The sequence below is a fragment of the Mustela nivalis genome (assembly GCF_964662115.1).
Source record: "Mustela nivalis genome assembly, chromosome: 15".
NCBI lineage: Eukaryota > Metazoa > Chordata > Mammalia > Carnivora > Mustelidae > Mustela > Mustela nivalis.
The window spans coordinates 30,156,724-30,175,917 of record NC_139034.1 but is presented as its reverse complement, the minus strand read 5'-3'; the positions used below and the strand labels follow the sequence as shown (position 1 = coordinate 30,175,917).

General features: G+C 59.0%; 1 protein-coding gene across 1 annotated transcript; it reads right to left on the bottom strand.

Annotated features, from left to right (window-relative positions):
• Window positions 1-502: 502 nt before the first annotated feature.
• On the bottom strand, window positions 503-14,154 carry LOC309849186 (uncharacterized protein; the record flags this gene model as incomplete). The annotated part of the gene is made up of 5 exons (XM_082701511.1): window positions 503-676; window positions 979-1,076; window positions 10,497-10,585; window positions 13,482-13,840; window positions 13,968-14,154. The coding sequence occupies 5 exons, from the start codon at window positions 14,152-14,154 to the stop codon at window positions 510-512; spliced, it is 900 nt and encodes a 299-aa protein (XP_082557637.1). The 3' UTR covers window positions 503-509.
• Between the last annotated feature and the right edge of the window lie 5,040 nt (window positions 14,155-19,194).

The window sequence follows — 19,194 nt, the reverse complement described above, 5'->3', positions numbered from 1 at the left end:
TTTGGTGAGCGCATTCCTTTCTGAGTAAAAGGACAAAGTTTCGCGAGAGACGCTGCTCATTTGCCTTCTCTCCAGAAACACCTGAATGGAACCTCTGACCATGTGGGACCAAGGGGACAGTGACGGGCTGGAGGGGCCTTGGGCTCCGGACGTGCTCCTGGGCACCTGTCAGCCGTGTTCTACTTAGTTCCAAACAGTTCTTGCTTCAGCAGCTGTCTCACGGGCAAACGTGCTCTGGACAGTGTGAGCCCACAGACTGCCAGGTGTGCGGGAAGTACTCCGTAAGGCCGCACTGTGTGGTTACTGATGCCATGAGCACCCAGCACGGTGGCGTGGTGAGCAGGTACGGACGCCAGATGCTTCACGGGGCCTGCAGTCCCAGCCAGTGCCACGGGCTCTGAGCCTCAGAGGTCTTTCCAGGCGGACCCCTCTGCTCCTCCCAGCTGTCCTGCCCTCCATGGGGCCTCTACATTGGCCGTTCCAATCCAATCCAAGCCGGAGCCCTGGCTTCATTCCTGCGCGAACCGTCCGCCTCGCTTATTTCCAATGGGGGTCTGCTCCCAGCTCACTCCCAGATGAGAACCTCCCGGAGTGACCCCCTCACCATCAGTAGCCCCTTGACGCTCCCGTCCTTCGGGCCCGAGTGCCGACACTGCCACGGACATTTCAGCAAGGCCTGGGGAGACACAAAACATACCTCACTTTCAAAAATTCAATCCTAAAAAAAAAAAGAATCATGCAATGTTTCCTTTTTTTACTGTGATATATTCTTGTTAACTTCAATATAAAAATGTTTTAACTTCCCTACTCATGGAAAGAATTAATTGTATTTGAGGAAGATGCTGGGTGTTCAGTCGCAGTTCTGAGCGCCGCCTCAGAGGGCGTCCGGGAGCTCCCTGTCCTGTCCTCCATGGGACGTGGGTGCCCTCCTGGGACCCCTTGTTCCACACACCATCCCGTCCTCATGGAGTGTCTTACCTCCCTGGCCACTGGCAAACTCCCGGGTGTGCTCCCGTCTGAGAGAGCCCAGCAGGCCGGCTGTGCTAACCGCTTGGGCATCTGGTCCCACCACGCACCTGTCAAACACAGGGGACATTGTGTTCATCGTGGAAGGCTTCCAGTTACTCGTGTGTGACCAACGATCCCCACACCTAAAGACCCCTCCTCCCGAGGGGGACAGGTGCCCCAGGAGCAAGCAGGCACCAGCTGCCTGGATGCGCCTTGGTACCACAAGCGGGGAGGCGTGAGGAAAAGAGAGCGTCTGAGAACAGATGTGCCGGCCGGTGACGTCCCCACGCACCCTCGCAAGCCGTCTCTGCCCCGCACCCGAGTGTGGAGGTTGAGGCTGGGGCAGGAGGGCAGGGAGGGACCTGCTTGCTGCTGGGAGGGACCCGGCATGGAGGGACCTGTCTCCGGCTCCCCGTCCCTGGTATTTCTTACCCCCAACCCCACATGGGAAACTGAGTGCTTGGTGTTCATTCTGAGCGCGGGTCAGTGGTCTGTACAGGAAACCGGGATGGGCTCTGGTGTTGGCCACATCCCCCCAGAGCCAATTCTGTGTCCCCCACTCTCAGGGGCCCAGCAGAACAAGGGGGGCTCTAGGCGTCTCCTCTGAGCCCCTCCCCTTGGCGCTCTGGAGGGGCAGGCTGCCCTCCAGGAGCTGTCCCTGGCTGTGGGCTAAGCGTCCGAGGTCTAACAGCCCTTCGTCTGCCATTAAGAGCTCCGTTATGGGAGCCTTCATAGCAGATGTCATTGAACAGACATTAAGACCCAACTGGCCATGGTTAAGGGGACCATTAGCACATGCCTGATGTTTGCCTTGACAAAAGGAGACCCAGCCAAGCACTCATGTGATATTGGGCCAGGAAACACCCCCTGGGGTAAAGTAACAGGATGGGGGGCGGGGAGGGCACGCCCTGCCTGGGGCCCTCAGAGCATCTGCGGACTCTAAGTCAGCCTCGCCCTGGCCTCCCTGGGTCTCTGGCGCTCTACCAAGGAGGTGGGGACCGCTGCCTGCCCCGCCAGCCTGAGCATGCTCCGGGGAAGCCTGCCTTGTGACGGCAGGACAAAGGATCACGCTGCCTCAGTTTCCCCTGAGCTGACGGGTCTTTAGGAGCCGAGACCAGCATCAAAGCGAGCCGAGCTCATTTATGCTTCTGTGGGTCTGAAGGGTGCAGGCCCGTCAGGGCACCGACACCCCACCTCCAGCGGAACTGCGCATCCGCACAGGTGGCCGGCCCCGCCGACCCACTCTCCCACCTGCAGCCTTCCATGACCAGGAGGCGGCGCAGTGTGGGGTGCAGATGTGCACTTTGGGTTCAGGTCTCCCTGGGTTCGACGCCCAGCTCTGCCCCCTGCGAGTCAGGCTCCTCTTTTCTGTTCCCGTGGGGCGCTGCACACACCATCCCTCTGGCCGCCCAGTTCCCTCTGCTCTGTGTTCATGCCTGCACCTGCTGGAGAGTGGAGAGCCCAGGGTCTCCTGGACCCTGCCACTCCCCAAGGGAGCAGACACCCCCTAAATCACGTTCCATCCATGAAGGTCCCTTCCCTGGGCCATGCCCGATGGCGAGCACAGCCGGAGACTATCCGCAAAACCACCAACCTGCCCGCTGACCAGACCTCGCGCCCCCACCTGCGTACCCAGCCCCGGCCATGCGCTCAGCTCACTCCTGCCATGTTTTCTGCTTCCAGCGCCCCAGGTACCACTTCCTCCTACCTGCTCCTCCTCCTCCCCTTTCTGAGCCCTTCCCTGCCCCCACCCTGCCTCCTCCCAGGCGGTCCCTCCCCCTGAACCTATGGCTCCCCATAGCCTCCATGTCCCTCAGCCTGTAGGCCCCTTCTGCGGGGCATATGCCTTCAGGACCCTGCCTCGGGCAGCCAGGTCCTCCTCCTCCTCTCTCTCTGCCATGTGCTGTGGTGACCAGCACTGTATGTGAACGTGCTCTTGCCAGACTCACCCTGGCCCTAACTGAACGTCAGGTGCACTCTACCTGCCCGCTGAGCCAGTCCCAAGGCTGCGCCCTGCCGAAGGGGTGGGAAGGTCAGCACCCCTCGTGCCGGGCCTGTAACCTTGCACACTTAGCCGCCAGCCACGGACAGCCTATAGCCCCCCGTGCCTGGAGTGCAGGGCACTCCCACGGGCCGCAGCCAGCCAAGCCCGCAGTGTCTCCCGTGGGTCATCCAGGCCCTCTCACGCGCACAAGTGCCTCCTCTAAGATCTCTCGTCCCCTGTGAGTGGTGGCGCTTTTACTCTTAGGACCGCGCTCACTGCATCAGACATCGCGGCCCGGAGGAGGCTGAACAGTGGCCGCTAGAGAGGCACGTCTGCGTTCGCGACTCTGCAACCTGTGGCAGATACCTTTAACGGGTCTTGCCTGATGTAAATAAACGAAGGATCTCAACATGAGACGATCCTGGATCATCCCCCAACCCAGACACAAGCGTCCTTACCAGACACACACACAGAGAACAGGACACACGGACACAGAGACCGATGGAGGGACGCAGCCATAACCACAGACACTGGGGCCACAGCGGCTGTGCAGGGCCAGACAGACACTGCCTCGGAGTCTGGCCTGAGTGGCTGCTGTGGCCTCGCCTCGCGCATGGACGTCCGGGCCCCCCCGGGACACTGATTTCAGATCCCCCAGGGAAACTTAAGGGGCAGCAGGCAGCTTGGTAAGAGTCTCGTAGGTGCTGAGGGGCGGAGTCCCAGCCTCCCTGTGAAATGGGCAGGGGAGTAGATGGTAAAAACAACCCTTTGCCCCCTGGGTTGCTGTGGACTTAAGGGTATAGAAGAATCGACCCATGGATAGCAGGGAGGGCACACGTGGGACACAGCGTGTGCTTGGAAGGCACCTGTTGTAACAGCCCGTCTGCGGGGTCCCCAGCTCACGCGCTCTGGTCTCCGGGGTCTCCAGGCTCACATGCTCTGGACTGAGGGATTCCCCTTCTCATGCACTGTGGTCTGCAGGGTCACCCGCTCTCGTGCTCTTGTCTGTGAGGTCTCCCGCTCATGCACTCTGGTGTGCGGGTCTGGGCTCCCGGTCTCTGGTCTGTAGGGTCCCTGGCTCACCCGTACTGATCTGCAGAGTCCTCTGCTCATGTGCCCTGGTCTACGGGGGTCCACCGCTCACATGCTCTAGCCTGTGGGGTTTCCTGCTCTTAAGCTCTGGTCTGCGAGGTCTCCCCGACTCTGCACTCTGGTCTGCGGAGTTTCCCTGGCTCATGCGCTCTGGTCTGTGGGGTCTCCCCCTCACGCACCCTGGTCTGCGGCACCTCCCTGGCTTGGGCGCTCTGGACTGTGGGGTCCCCTGCTCACGAACCCTGGTCTGTGGGGGTCTCCTGCTAACGTGCTCTCATCTGTGGGGTCTCCCCAGCTCTCGTGCTCTAGTCTGGGGGGTCTCCCCAGCTCTGCACTCTGGTCTATGGGGTCTCCCCAGCTCATAAGCTCTAGTCGGCAGGGTCTCCCCAGCTCACTCACTCTGGTCTGCGGGGTCTGCCCCTCATGCATTCTGTGTCCACCCCGCCACACAGCACGTGTTTCCCAGCCACCACACTGCTGACACTCCCTGCTGAGAGGCTGTCCTGGGCTCTGTAGGATTTGAGTGGTGTCCTTCCACTGCATTCGCCCCAGCTTGGCTCCCTGTCATGAGGAATGACCCTGGCTCACTCTGGACCAGGTTGGGAGACACCGCTGCCCTGGTGGAGAACAGCCTACTAGGTGGAGGGGCCAGGACTTCAGAACCTGGGGCTCCCGCTTGCAGCGGGCTTGGGATGCAGGCAGGGGTGCTGGGTGGAGCACTGGAGCCGGCAGATGGTTAGCAAAGGCCCAGGGGTGGGCAGGCCATGCAGGCGGTACACAGACAGGGCCCCGGATCGCCCTGGACAGTGGCACCAGCTGCACGGTGACTGCAGGTGCTTCGTGAAGCCGCGATGTGACGTGAGCCATCTGCTCATCACGGGGTTGGCTGCCCCGTGGCTGTTCCTGCTGTTCCAGCCAGCTGAGTGAACCCTTAATGGGATGCGGGACAAAACATCTCTTCACGGGGCTGCGAAGCCTCCCAATCAACTCTTCAAATAAGAGGCACACGCCCAAGATGGGGGTGGGAGGAGTGTCTCTGCCAGGGCTGAGATTTCTGTCGTGGTGATAGAGGTTCCTAAAGACCCGGGCCCCCCGGCCTGTGAAGACGATACTGGCTGTTGACAGACAAAGCTGAATCGGAAAAAGAGAGACCACGCTTGGGGACTGTCTCTTCATTTTCCTTTCCTGTGACTACGGTCCAATCCACGGCAGTGCCAGCCCCTTCCTGCGGAGCTCCAGGGTGGCCCTTTCCCCCTCACCTGTCCTCTGCCTAGAAACTGAGGGGAAGAAGCACGAAGTCCCTCAGACTCTGGAGGTCTGAGCCCATGCGACTCTGCCCTTTGCTGCTGTGTGACTTCAGGACAGGCGAGCCTGGACCACCTTTCTGAACAGGACAAGGACAGCCACGATGATACCATGCCTGCTTACTAGTGGCTTCTTCCAGAGCCCACAGGAGTCACGATAGCACTCTGAGGGCATGTTCTCACTACTCCCATCTTACAAAAGAGAGAGAGGCTTCGAGAGGTCAGACAGTTTGCCAAGGCCAAGCACCTCATCAGGGCCACCCTGTGTGGTTGTTCTGGTTGTGTGCTGCACAAAGGAGCTCCACCTAGGGCGACAGTTATACTGCCGATGAATGCTGACGTCCAAGACAGCATGAAGGGGGCACAGGGCTCCCAGTGCTCCACTGGGCATGTCCGAGAACGATTTCCTTCATGACCCACCCAGACGCCCATGCCCGTTTCCCCATGCAGGAGCACAGGAGCTCACGCTCCCTCTTGGCCTGACACCTGCTGCAGAGCAGACCCTGAGTAGGATCTGGCTGCCTGGCTGGGGGATGGAGCAGGTGCACGCTGGTGTCCATGAGACTGGGAGCCCAAGGGAACAGCAGGTAGACGTGGGGCACCAAGCAGGACCCTGCCCAAGGACCAGGACCACAAACGCTGCTCTCTAGCAGTCTGGAGGGTAGACAACTCAAGGTTACCTTGCTGGCTGGACCCAGGCGTCACACGGCTAGCCTCCCTGGCCTGACCTGTTTCCTGCCTTTTCCAACCTGCCCTTCTGTGCCCCAGGATCTCAGGATGGCCCGAAGACAGAAGGGAGCCTCACATGAAACCTGTCCTTCAGGGTCCGGGTGGGTCCCACCTGCTTGCTCAGTGAGGAGCACGGGAGGGGCGTCAGCTCTCACCAGGCCCCGAGATTCCTGTAGGTGGATGTTTCCCTAAATGTTCCCTGACTCCTGCCCAACATGCTCCTCTGGTGCTTCAGCAACCCCTCCGTTCCGCCCTCCAGCAAGCATGTCGGGCTCTAGCTGCAGCACAATGTGCGAGTTCTCCACACACCACGCTGCACCACACGGGACGGGGACTTCATGCCAGCGGCCTCTGTCAGTACTGTGCACGACCCACTCTTCCCTTTGCACGACTGCACTGATGATGAAGTCCTTGAGACTGTGCTAGGGTCACCTCCACCAGGAAGCCCTCCCTGATTACTCAGGAGTCGCCCTGAAGATTCTCACCCTCTCTATGTCAAATGACAGTCCTCAGCTCTGTTGCCTGTGCCCACAGGGGCCTGCACTCCCCTCTGTCATAACGTGTACCACTCTTGGTGCTCACCTTCTCCACCAGACTTTGATCCTCTCCACGCTGTGGACTCTGTCAGCAGGGACTTGAGCAACTGAGAAAAGCTTTCCTCTTGGGTGGGGTGGTCTCAAGGTCTGGTGTGGACCAGAGCCAGGGAGTCACAAGTCCTTGTGACTCCTCACCAGGCCACCGCCAGCAATGTCCGAGGTTCCCCATCCCCCGCACCTCTGGCCCCCCTTCTGGTCCTGAGCTTATCTGGGACAGGGCAGCTCCTCATAGACGTGCTCTCAAACCCTCCAGCAGGCGCCGAGTGCTAGCCATTCTTCCCAGGGATAGCGTGAGCGTTCCTGTGCCAGGACGGAGCATGCGAGAATTTGACGTGACACGCTCCCCATCCTCAGAGAAGGGTCTGACCAGTGAGGAATGGGCCGCAAGGCAAACCACTGGAACGCGATGTGTTCGCCCTTGGGTCGAGCAAAGCGCTGTGCGACACGGTGCTGAGACAGGCTGGCCCTACCTGGAGGAGAAGGGGTTGGCTCTGGCCGAGAACAGGTAGGCTGTTCCAAGCAGCGCACACGAGGTTGGTTCCAAACTGCACAGCACTAGAGCGCCTGACCAGCCCTCCATGCGGCACCCAGGACGCAGGGATGAGGGACATCCAGAAGAGCCCAGCCCTGGAAGAAAGGCATCTTCACCGCCAGGACAAGGGACCTAGAATTTGCCCTGCATGCGACAGGGGCCAGGACAGTCCCGTGCTTCATAGAGACACCACCTTCTTGGGACCTGAGCCAGCGCCCCAACAGCTGATGACTTGCTGGCTCTGAGCTCCTCCGGCAGCAGAAAGGACAGACAACAAGGAAGGCCCAAGATGCAGGAGACCGGAGGCAGCTGTCCTTCTGACGGGTATGTCCTCTTCTTGGCCGGATCCTTCTGCAGCCCTCAAAGCAGGAGCTCATCAAGGAACAGACAGAGTGACAGGGCCATGGACACCTCCTGGATCCTGGGAGCATGCTCAGGTCCGGGCGAGATGGCGCAGAGGTCAGAGAGAACATGGCCTCACTGGGTCGAGGATGCGGTCCTTCCTTCCAAGGAAGCCACGGTCTCCACATCCAAACCATCTGAACAGCTTCCCAGGTTTGTGGTCGGGATGCAGCCCTCGAGCACGGAGGGAGGGAGGAAGGAATCAGATGCTGCCAGGCCTCTCCCCCAGCACCATGCACGCCATCCCCAGGACCGACTGGGGAGCCCCAGGCCAGGACAAGCTCCTTCCCTGGACATGAGGACTTGGGCCCAGCCCGGGGGAAGCAGGACGGAGAGGAAGACTACGTTCTTGGTGCTGGTCCTGCCGGCCTGCTGGTCATCCCCTCAGGACCAAGGGGCAAGAAAGAGCAAAAGACAGAGTTCTCGTCCCCAGGGATTCTCAGTCCACACAGCAAGTAAGTCCCAAAGGAGCGCCCCAGCTCATGGCCCCAAAGCCACTGGAATATCACAGTGTCCAGCCCCTCCCTGGTTCTCCTGCACGAGTGGGAGACACAGCTCCTCTGAGAGACCCCCGCGTCCATGGTGATGCTCCCTTCCCGCATCCATGGCGACGCTCCCTTGCCTGTGATCCTCCACACCTGTCTGAGCTGGGCCTGCAGCCCCAACCGTGCAAAGATCAGCTTTTTTCTCAAAACAAGGAGTTCCCTGAGGCCAGTGGCTTTGTCAAGCCCCAGGCATGGCCTGCAGCAGGTGCATGGTCCCGAGTCCTGAACTGCAGAAACACGTGCCATTAGGCCCCCGCAGGAGCTCACGCGGTGGGTGCGCCACCCGCCCTAGATCCTTCCATGCTGCTCTCTGAAATACAGGACCTCAGCACCTGGATGAGCAGAGAAGATCACTGACACTCTTTGCCCCAGTGGAGGACCCTCCTTTCTCAGGGAAGTAGGTCCTTGGTGGCCAGTCACACCCCCTGGTCAAACCATGGGGCAACCCCTCCCTGAGCACAGCTGATGCACCCCCACCTCCACCAGGCACCCTGGAGTGTAGGACATGTACGGGCTGGGGCGAGCCTCCAGCGCTGGAGGCCAGTGGGTGACCAGCACAGAAGGGCTCTGGGGGGCGTCCAGGAGTGGGCAGCCCCCAAGAACCATTCCCCCGGGCTCATGGAAACTGTCCACGTGGTGGAGAACCCAGTGAGGCCAGCCCGTGATGGTCCGCCAGCGAAGGAAGGCAGGCATCAGATTAAGTCTGTTGTCTGTTCTTCATTCCAGGAGACTGAAACTGGGACCACGCGGTGGAAAGGTATTTCTGAACACTCAGAGTGGATGGTGGCTTCCAGGCCACTGCCATCCCCGTCACCCTGAGCAGAGAAGCACCGAGACGCACTGCTCACAGCCTGTCTCCCTCTTGAACTAGAGGCAGGCTGTCATGCCTCTAACGGGTTTCCCGCGGCCACCGGGAAAAGTCACGCACGCTCTCTTGCAGCTCTGGAGTCACGAGGTCTAAATTCGGGGCCGTGCTCCCCAGGCAAGTGTGTTCTCTTGTCTCCGAGGAGTCCAGACACAACTGTGCCCTTGCCCCCAGGGCCTTCCTCCACCTCCAGCAGCGGCGGCGATCCTCCGCCTGCTTCCCTCGCACCAAGTCTGTCTCTTCCACACACAAGCCCACACACAGCAACATATACACGTGTGCACACACATGCCTCTGCCTGCCTTGTCTCCCCTCATCTGATGCAGACCCACCTGCCCCCACGTAGGAGGCTCCTCGTACGGAGCTGGTGTGTGGCCCAACAATCCAGGATCACCCCACCCCCAGTGAGAACCATGAATCAGTCACATCGGCGAAGCCCCTCCTGCAAGGGGACGTCACACATTCCCAGCTTGGGGGCACCAGGACGTGGCATCTTCTGGAGGCCGGGACCCCATCTGGCCCAAGCCCCAGCCAGCTATCAGGTGCAGCTTCTAAAGCCCCTCAGGCCTTGGGCTGATCCCCTCCCACACCCCAGACAGAAGCCTATCTGTGTGGCTCCGAGCAGTGTGCCACCCCCGCCGCCCGGCCCTCAGTTTCCCATGTGTGCAGGGCCATGGGCTTCCAGTTCTGCCATCCTGCCGCGAGACCGCTCGGCACACAGGCTGAGCAGGGAGGGCCCGGCCGTTCGCTCGCAGCCCGGCAGTGAGGACAGCTGTGTCCAGAGAGAAGCCGCTCACCCAGGACCCAGTCATGGAACGTGAAGAAGTCCCTCAGCTTGCGTGTTCTAATTGAATCAGCACAGATTTAACTCGGGTGTGACGTTCAGAACATGACCCATAAAAACATCCACCACTGCTGCTCTACGGGGCCTCCCGGAGGAAAGATGCCCTCGGGGGGTTCAGGAAAGGGCCACCTGGCTGGGGCTGTTAGCCGGAGGCTGGGAAAGGCTGGCGGGAAGCGTGTGAGGAAGGATCTACGACAGGTCAGAAGATGTCACCCTCCCACCTGGACGTCCCGAAGCAGAGGACGGGGTGTACGGAGGGTGACCAAGCCGGCCACGGGTCCGAGGCTCAGTGTTCTTGGCTCCAAGATGCCTGTGCCCCTCAGCATGGCTCTGAGACGGGTTGAAGGCAAACCCCTCATGCTGTTCGGCCAGCAACAACCTCCAACGACAAGTGTCCACTAGACCTCCTGACCTCCGTCTGACCAGCCTTCGCTCAACCCCAGAAACATTCTTACTGGTTCCCACTCTGCTAGTGAGGAAAAAGCCCTCCTAATAAAAGCTCCTCACTAATCACAAGAATCCCCTGTTGTGGAAATTTGGCACACATTCTTCAACAACAAAAAGGAAAACAGGATGTCTGCTTTGCAGCACTTACCAGCCCTGAGAAGGAGACGTGGTGGACTCTGACTCATTTTTCCATCCATCCTGGGGAACGGAGATGCTGTCAATGTGAGCGTGAAGGAGCTGTGGGGACAGAAGTTAGAGACGGAGTCCGTGAGAGTCTAACAGATGTTATTTTTGGAACTGGATTTGGGGCAGCAGATAGAACCGTCGCTGCTGGGGCTCTGAAGGTCACACCTGCGCTAGGACACCAGGGGCCCCAGTGTCAGAAGCAGCAGCTTCCAAGGGCCAGGACCTCCCCGTCCCTCACATGGAGGATTTCCTCTGAGAACACCTCCATCCTCACATGAGGGTCCATGTCCACACAGGACGGATGAGAAAGGCTGACACAGAGAGGAGCACGTGGGAGTGGGGACAGAGGTTCAAGCCGCCAGCCAAACGTGGCACGCAGCCATCAGGTAAGCTAGCGAGTGGTGCCAGGAAGGTGCCGGCAGACGTCCTGGCAGAGAGGACTGGAGAGACCACCTCCCCTGCGGACGCAGGCTGTGGGCAGGAGGCCAGGGTCACCTGTTTACTGGACTTCCAACTCCTGAGGGCTGGCTACAATCTGTCTTGTCCATGCCTCTGTGCCCCATGCAGAGAAACGTGCCCAGCAGAGAGCAGGTCCTCACAACATGGTAGCTGGCTGAAAGAACCATGAATGAGTGAGTTCCTAAGCACACGGCGCTGAACCAGCTCAGAGCTGAGCCCTCGGGACTCCAGCGCACTCTGCTGGGGGATCACCCAAGCCAGGCCGCCTCGAGGACCCCCCCCAACCAGCTGCCCTCTACGCAGACTCCTCTGGCTTCTCTGGGACTCCTTTACTCAGCCCTGCCTGATGGCCGGCTGGCCACGAGGTGAGACCCAACCCAATGCAGGGGCTCCCGGGGTTCCCCGGACGGCTCCCTCCCAGGGCCGCAGCCTTTTGGCCACCAAGCCCTCCTCATTCCACCTTCCATCCTCCTTCTACCTTACAGCTAGCTCCCTCCGTCTCTGCCAGCCCTGCATCCTGCCCTGCGTCCTGGCCCTCCGGCCAGGGGGCCCCACCGCCTCTGCTGCACTAACAAGCAAGCCCCATTCCAGAGCCTGTGGTACCATCACTGTCACCCGAGGCAACCACAGCACGGCCACTCTCCCACCACAGGGCCCAGCATTCAGGGAGGGGAAGTCCCGTCTGGGACACAGCGTTTTCACGGCAGAAACAGAAGCCAAGCCAGGGGTGGAAAAACTCAGTGCCTCCGGGATGGTTCCATAGCTGGTCCCCAAGTGTCTGATGCCCCTCCCTCCACAAGAGGGGGTTAACGGCCCCGCTGAAGGTGAGTGGGACTGCTGGCCCGCTGCAGCCAGCAAATGTCCGCCCGGGTTTCCTGGGATCCCTAGGCTGTGGCTGCAGGATCCCCAGGCAGCGTCTGGGCTCCACCTGTGCCCACAGGGCTCTGTCTCCACCGTCTGGGTGACCTGGACTTCCACCACGGGAGAATGGGGTGCAGGGCATTGCCTGAACCCTACACCAGCAACGGGCGCAGAAATGTGTGCAGAGAAGCGGGACAGCAGGCCTGCGGCGAGGCTGGGAAATACCGCTCACCCCCCAGTAGACTGCAGTCTGGGAGTGGAAGACCGGGATCTAGGTGATGCCCGTGTCCCCAGCAGAAGGGGGGCTCTCCAACGACCCCTTCAGTCTCCCCTCACAGCACCCCTTCCCCTGCCTCTCACCGCAGGACACACAGTCAACCTGCCAGGTCACGTACAGAGACTTATCACAAACCCATGTCAATGGCAGCAGCACACCTTCCCTGTAAAACCTGCTGTGGCTCCCAGTTCCAGTCGCCCAATGCGGCTCCAGCATCTGGGGGCTAGGCACCACAGGCTCAGGTCATCTCCCATAAGTGTGGGTTGACGGGGCGGGGACACATGCACAGAGGCCCTCTGCTGGCCAGCGGGGGTCGTGAGCTCTCCTACACGCTGGGCAGACATCCAGCAGTCATGGTGGCCTGCTGTCTGTCATCCCCGAGGGCCTCTCTTTGCAGATGGCCCCTCCCCCCAGCAGCATGGGGGCAGGATTGCAGGGAAGTGGGAGCATGGGATGGACTCTCAGGGGTCAGCCCTGAATAACACAGTGTCACTTCTGGCACAGTCTTCACATCCAAAAAGACCGCAGGGCAGTCAAGTGCTACAGGAGGGGATGAGATCTGTCCTCGGTCGGGCAGGAGAAACAGTGTGTGCCTTTGTGGAGGGGGACTCCCTGGGATCCATGCTGGGACGCTGCATCCCATCACAGGCTGAGAACAGGGTGCTCGGGATCCACACACTACAGAGATGCCTTGGGTCATCTCAGGAGGCTCTACACAGGGTTGACCCCAAAGTCACACACTCCGGAGGTCTGCCCAGGGAGACTTGGGATGGTGAGACGAGGTCCCATGGGGCTGTCCGGAGCTCTCTGGTGCCTTCCCTCTCCTCCCCCCAGGGAAAGAGGTTTCCTCCTAGGTCATAAGCCCAAGGCAGCCTTCCAGACCGACGTGGACTAAGCGGGCCTTGACCACGTGGGCTACAGCACGGTGCACCCCACTGACAGCACACAAGCCTCCCGGGACCACCAAAGGGTAAGCAGGAATGTCTGCTGGACAGAGGCCAGCTCTGGGATGGGTGGCGGTGGATCCCATCAGAGTCTGCAGAGTGCACAGCACGAACCCAGGGCTGAGGGGCACCTGGGAAGGAAGGACCACCCACCCATGCCAGGGTGCTGCCACCAGAGTCCCCGAGAATCCCCGAAGCGTCCCAGAGAGAGAGCCCCAGCCCCCGGGGGCTGCCCTCCCTCAGCTCCCCCAGTGGTGGAGAAGGGGCATCCTTGGCCCCTGTTGCCCACGCAGCTGTCGCACCCCACGGGATACCTGGCTGCTGCCCTCCCTCAGCTACCCCAGTGGTGGTGAAGGGGCGTCCTTGGCCCCTGTTGCCCACGCAGCTGTCGCACCCCACGGGATACCTGGCTGAATGGGGGCTGGAGATGCAGCTGGACACCAGTGAGAGCAGTGGAAGGTCCGCCGCACACCCACCTTGGACGACAGTTCCTCCGAATCAGGGAGCACCGCGCAGAGCCGTCAGCATACCGGGCGCACGCATTTCCCGTCTCTCGCGGCCTCGGGGACGTGGGCTCTGGAGACGCTGGAGCAAGTCCGACCCGCAGGCCGCAGGATCTAAGCCCAGCTCTGCCGCCTAAGCCACGCCAATGGAGGCGAAGTGCGCAGCCGCCCGTGGCACCCACCAACGCGGGGCTCGACAAAGAGTCACGGGATGATTCAATGGGCTGAGCTGTAAGGCGTGGGGTGTTCTTAGCCGAGCTCTCTCAGCGCCTTGGCAGCCGGCCTGGGGGAGCAGGCGGCGGGGCGCAGGCCGGCCGGGCGCCTCAGGAACATCCTGCTCCGCAGCTTGCCACGCTCCCTGTGAACGCCTGTGGACGTTGCCGGCGTACTTCCGGCACTTCCGGCGAACTGCCCGCACTTCCGGCTGCGCCCATCCCATGCGGCCGGCTGGCCTGGGATACTTAGGGCACTTATGGCCGCGGCCCTCTGATGCCCCCAGCGGATGCGGACACTCCCACACTTCCAGCAGCGTGGGGAGGACGGGCTGCTGCTGTGGTCCCGCCTCTTTATGTCCATAGAAATTTTGTGTTCCATAGAAACACAAAATGTCTGGGACATTACAGGCAATGGTCTGACATTACAGGCAATGAGCTGATATCCAAGATCTATAAAGAACTCCTCAAACTCAACACATAGAAAACAGGTAATCATGTCAAAAAAAAAAAAAAATGGGTAGAATACACAAATAGACAATTCTCCAAGTAAGACCTACAATGGCTAACGGACACAAGAAAAAAAATGTTCATCATCACTAGCCATTAGGGAGATTCAAATCAAAACCACATTGAGATACCACCTTATACCAGTTAGAAAGGCCAAAATCAACAAGACACTAAACAACAAGTGTTGGAGAGAATGTGGAGAAAGGGAAACTCTCTTACACTGTTGATGGGAATGCAAATTGGTGCAGACACTTTGGAAAACAGTGTGGAGATTCTTTTAGAAATTAAAAATAGAACTTCCCTATGACCCTGCCATTGCACTACTGGGTATTTTTTTAAGATTTTATTTATTTATTTATTTGACAGAGATCACAGGTAGGCAGAGAGGCTGGCAGAGAGAGAGAGAGAGAGAGAGAGAAGCAGGCTCCCTGCCGAGCAGGGAGCCCGATGTGGGACTTGATCCCAGGATCCTGAGATCATGACCCGAGCCGAAGGCAGCGGCCCAACCCACTGAGCCACCCAGGCGCCTCCGCACTACTGGGTATTTACCCCAAAGATACAGATGTAGTGAAAAGAAGGGCCATCTCTATCCCAATGTTCATAGCAACAATGGCCACAGTCGCCAAACTGTGGAAAGAGGCAAGATGCCCTTCAATAGCCAAATGGATAAAGAAGACATGGTCCATATAGACAATGGAATATTATGCCTCCATCAGATAGAATGAATACCCAAATTTTGTATCAACATGGTTGCAAGTGCAGGAGATTATGCTGGGTGAAGCAAGTCAAGCAGAGAAAGTCAATTATCATATGGTTTCACTTACATGTGGAGCATAAGGAATAGCATAGAGTACATTGGGAAGAGAGGAGAGGGAGCTGGGGGAAAACTGAGGGGGAGATGAACCATGAGAGACTGTGGCCTCTGAGAAACAAACTGAGGGTTTTGGAGGGGAGGGGGTTGGGGGCTTGGAAGAGCCTGGTGGTGCGTATTAAGGAGGGCACATATTGCATGGAGAACTGGGTGTGCTTCATAAACAATGAATGTTGGAACACTGAAAAAACAAAATAGAGCTTGAATTTTAAAAATGGGGAGAATATGTGAATAGATAACTTCCAATGATGGCACATAGGTGGTCAACAGACATAGAAAAAGTTATTCAACATCACTAATCTTCATCAGTGAAACATAAATAAAAAACCAAATCGGTGTCAAGTCTCAAGTCTGCGGTGGTGGTTCCCATCAGAAACGTCCCCTTTGCATGTGAGGGGAAGGTCACACACAGGCACAGTGGGCTTCCCGGGGTCCTTCATGCATCACTGTGGGTCCCGTGAGCTGTCACAGGCTTGTGAAAGCTGCTGTGAAAGCTGCTGGCCCAGCCCCAGAGTTCCTGGTGCTGTGGGACTGGGGTGGGCACTTCTAACATGTCCTCCAAGATGCTCAGGCCAGCCCTTGGCTCACACTGAGGGCCACCTGCTTTTGACCCTGCCCAACCCCGCACTGTTGCTGGGCCCTTGCCCTTGTGGTGTCTTTGGAAGGAAGGATGGAGGGATCCCTCTTGTCTCAGTGTCCTCCAGTTCCATGCAGGGCCCCCAAACAGGGCACTCTAATCTGCCTGCACCCCACCCCCACCCCGGCCGTTGCGGTAACTGGGAGAGCCCCTTTCCTGACGCACTCTGAGAGAGGGCACTTCCCTACTTCAGCTCCACCGAGTACCTGCCCCTAGGGATCCCTATTTCCCCCCCTTGCTGTGTCAGGGATGGCGAGAATGACACGTAGCTCTTGGCTCCATAGTTTCATTGCTCCATAACACCTAGCTCTTGGCCGGGCCCCTGCTGGCCACCCTTCTAGCATTCTCCCACCCAGAATATGGAAGTTTGCAAGGTGTGTGTGGGCGGGTGGAATCCCAAGCGTGGAGGCTGCCCTTGGACCCGGGTCAGCAGGACCTGACTGGAGAACCCCGGGGAGTCCTGACCCAAGGTGCTAGGGACATGTGGCTCCGCTTTCCTCCCCTGCTTAGCAGACCTGGGATCTGAAGTGGGTCTGTTGACTGTGGCTGGACGCCGTCCCCTCTGGGGTGGGTGTTCCAGGTCACCGAGAAGTCACAGCCCTGCAGCTTCGTGGCACAGGCCCTCCAACACAGGTGGCTTGAGGGAGCCACGGGAGGGTTACGCACTGTAATGACAGCCCTGGCGCCCTGCGGTCACTAATTAGCCCATGTCACACACCAGCCCCTCCCCCTACCAAACACAAAGGTCACAGGGTATGTCCTTCCTCCTCCTCGGAGAGCCCAGAGCTGGGGGCTGCCCCTGCCTGCCAGGGGGCAAAATGGTTCCCCAGAGGCAGAGGCGAGCAGGCCCTTCTGTGCTCTTGCCTGAGGAGCAGGACTTCAGCCCCAGGTCTGAGCTGGGGGCTCAGGGTTGCTCTGCAGAGAAGGGTCTGTGCGATTGATAGTGGAGGGCTGGTGAGGGCAGATTCCCGGTGGGGAGTGCTGTGAGCTCCCAAGACCTTGCTCTGCGCTCCCTTTGCTTAACCTGGGAGGGGGCAAAGGGGCGGCCACTGCGGCATCAGGAGGTAGGTGCCTCACATGGGCCCTGACACCAGAAGTGCCCAAATACCCCTGTTGCCACATATACATGCGCATCATACCACACACCCTGTGCGTGTTTGCACGCACGACCTGGGAGCTTGCTGGCTCATTGTCCAGAGGCCGTGTCTATAGGGATTCCCAGAACTGGGTCCTCCAGGGGTGAGAGAGAATCCCTCAGAGTGGAGCCACCAAGGCAAACATTTCAGGTTCCATGAAGGGGGCAGCTCTTGACTGGTGACAAATCCCTGGTGGGGGGTGGGGCTGGGGGTTGGGAGGGAAGGGAGGGATAAGGGTCAGGATTCAGTCTGTGTGGTTTGGTGCTAGTAGTGACTGAGGGTCTTGGGTGGGAAGCCAGTGCTTCGTAAAAGTGAAATGCTTCCTGGAAAAACTTGATCATCTGTACTGTTTATTTACCGTATTTGTTTTTCTCCTTTCTTTGTGCTCCAGGGAGATGGGGGATGTGGTGCCTGGAAAACCACATGAGGTACGAGATCTCTCAGAACAGACGTTCTGGCACTGTGGTATACCAGGCCTTTGGGACTTTGACCCCTATCAGCTGGCGTTTGCTTCTGGAAGAGACGCCACGGAACAGACCCCTCATTTAACCACAGACTGAGGGAGGGTCCCGGGAGCCTGGGCAGCATCTGCTGTGTGGTTCCTCCAGTGTCCAACCTCCGTCTTCTGGCTCTGACTGCTGCTGCATCCGCTAGGCTGTGACCCAATTACTTTCAAATCCGGTGGCTATTTGAGAGTCTGAAGAACACTAAGAAAACATGCATCAGCACTACTCAGCATGTTCATGTGGTTTCTAGGGTTCACAGTCTAGGGTTCACAGACTCCCGGAGGGTCTCTGGGGTGTCTCAGAATTGGCCCCCAGGCCAGTACAGTGATTCTCTGCTGTCAGTTCTGTCCTTCTCTGAAGCAATTCCAGGTTGAAGCTGGAAACTCAGCTGGTGGGATGCCTCCCCACATCAGAGAGGGAAGGCCGCCTGCCCCCCGCCCCAGGGAGCCAACGCCGGCAGGGGTGGGTGTGTGCGATACGAACAGGGAGTGATGGACGAGAGATCCTCATTTTCCCAGTGATCCCCTGCTAACTCTGCTTTGTGCTTCCCGCCAGCTGCACCCCAACAAGGTGCACCAGGAGGACGGCCAGCTTGGGAGCCTTCTGGGGAAGCTTGCAGGGAAGATGAGTGGGGCCACCACACCCTCCCCCAGAGGCAGGAGGTGGTGAAGACCTCAGGCCGCTTCAACCTCTGTCTCCTGGCATCTCCTTGGGCATGAAGAGCGAGGGGCCTCCTCCTGTCTTAGCTCTGGTCTCTCTCTGTCCTGTGGGGACAGCGATGGTCCCAAGGTCGCGTCTCTTGCTGCATTGACGGACTCTTGGGAAAGCAGGAAATCCAGAAGCAGGGCGGCCAGGCATCCCTAAATCAATATGCTTCTGAGGTGGGAGAAGGCAGCTCCCTTATGCCAGCTGCCACTCGCCTGCCCTCAGCTGCAGGCTTCAGGGCAGGTCCGGTGCCAGCAGTGCTTGGGCACACGGTGCCCCTGCCCCTGTCAGCCCCATGCTGTGTGAGGACTTGGGTTTATCACAATTCCAGGCCTGTGGGGGTCACACGTAAGTAGAGCATGTGCACTGCTCTCTGGAGGGTACTGGGTTGTACCCCAGGGCCTTGGCTCGTGTCTCAGCTCTGGCTGCTGCACCGAGCACTGTGGACGAACCTCTAAACAGCAGGCCTGGACATCTCAGCTCTGGTGCAAGTGGTCTGGTTCTGGGCTGAGCCCCTTCCTGGCAGCAGACAGCCTTCCCGTGTGCCCTCCTGATGCAGAGACGGGTGAGGGGGCTCTGAGGCCCCTTTGCAAGGGTACTGATCCCACCATGGGAGTTCCACTCTCACTTGGGGCCTGGTCACCTCCCGCTGACCCCCCTTCCTGAGACAATCGCACTGGGCTTAGGCTCCCACACAGGGATTTGGGGGCACAATTGTTTGGTCCTTAACAGAAGAGGAAAAACAATACTGTCCACCCTGGTGAAGTTCGGGGTAGAAAATGGAATCGAAGAAAGCATGTCAGGATCCTTTTGCAGGAAATGAAACTGCACACCCAGTTCTTTCCTATTGAAGGAGCTCCTGCAAAAATGAGTCCGTTTCTGTCTTATTTGATGCTCAAACCAGTGTTTTCACTAACGAGCCTGTTGCCTTGGCTGCCGAGGGTCATGTTTTATTGAGAACATCAAGTACAATGAACAAGGAGCCTGTCTCCACGTCCACCATCAGGCACCTGTCCCCCCTCCCCTGTCCTGCGGGGTC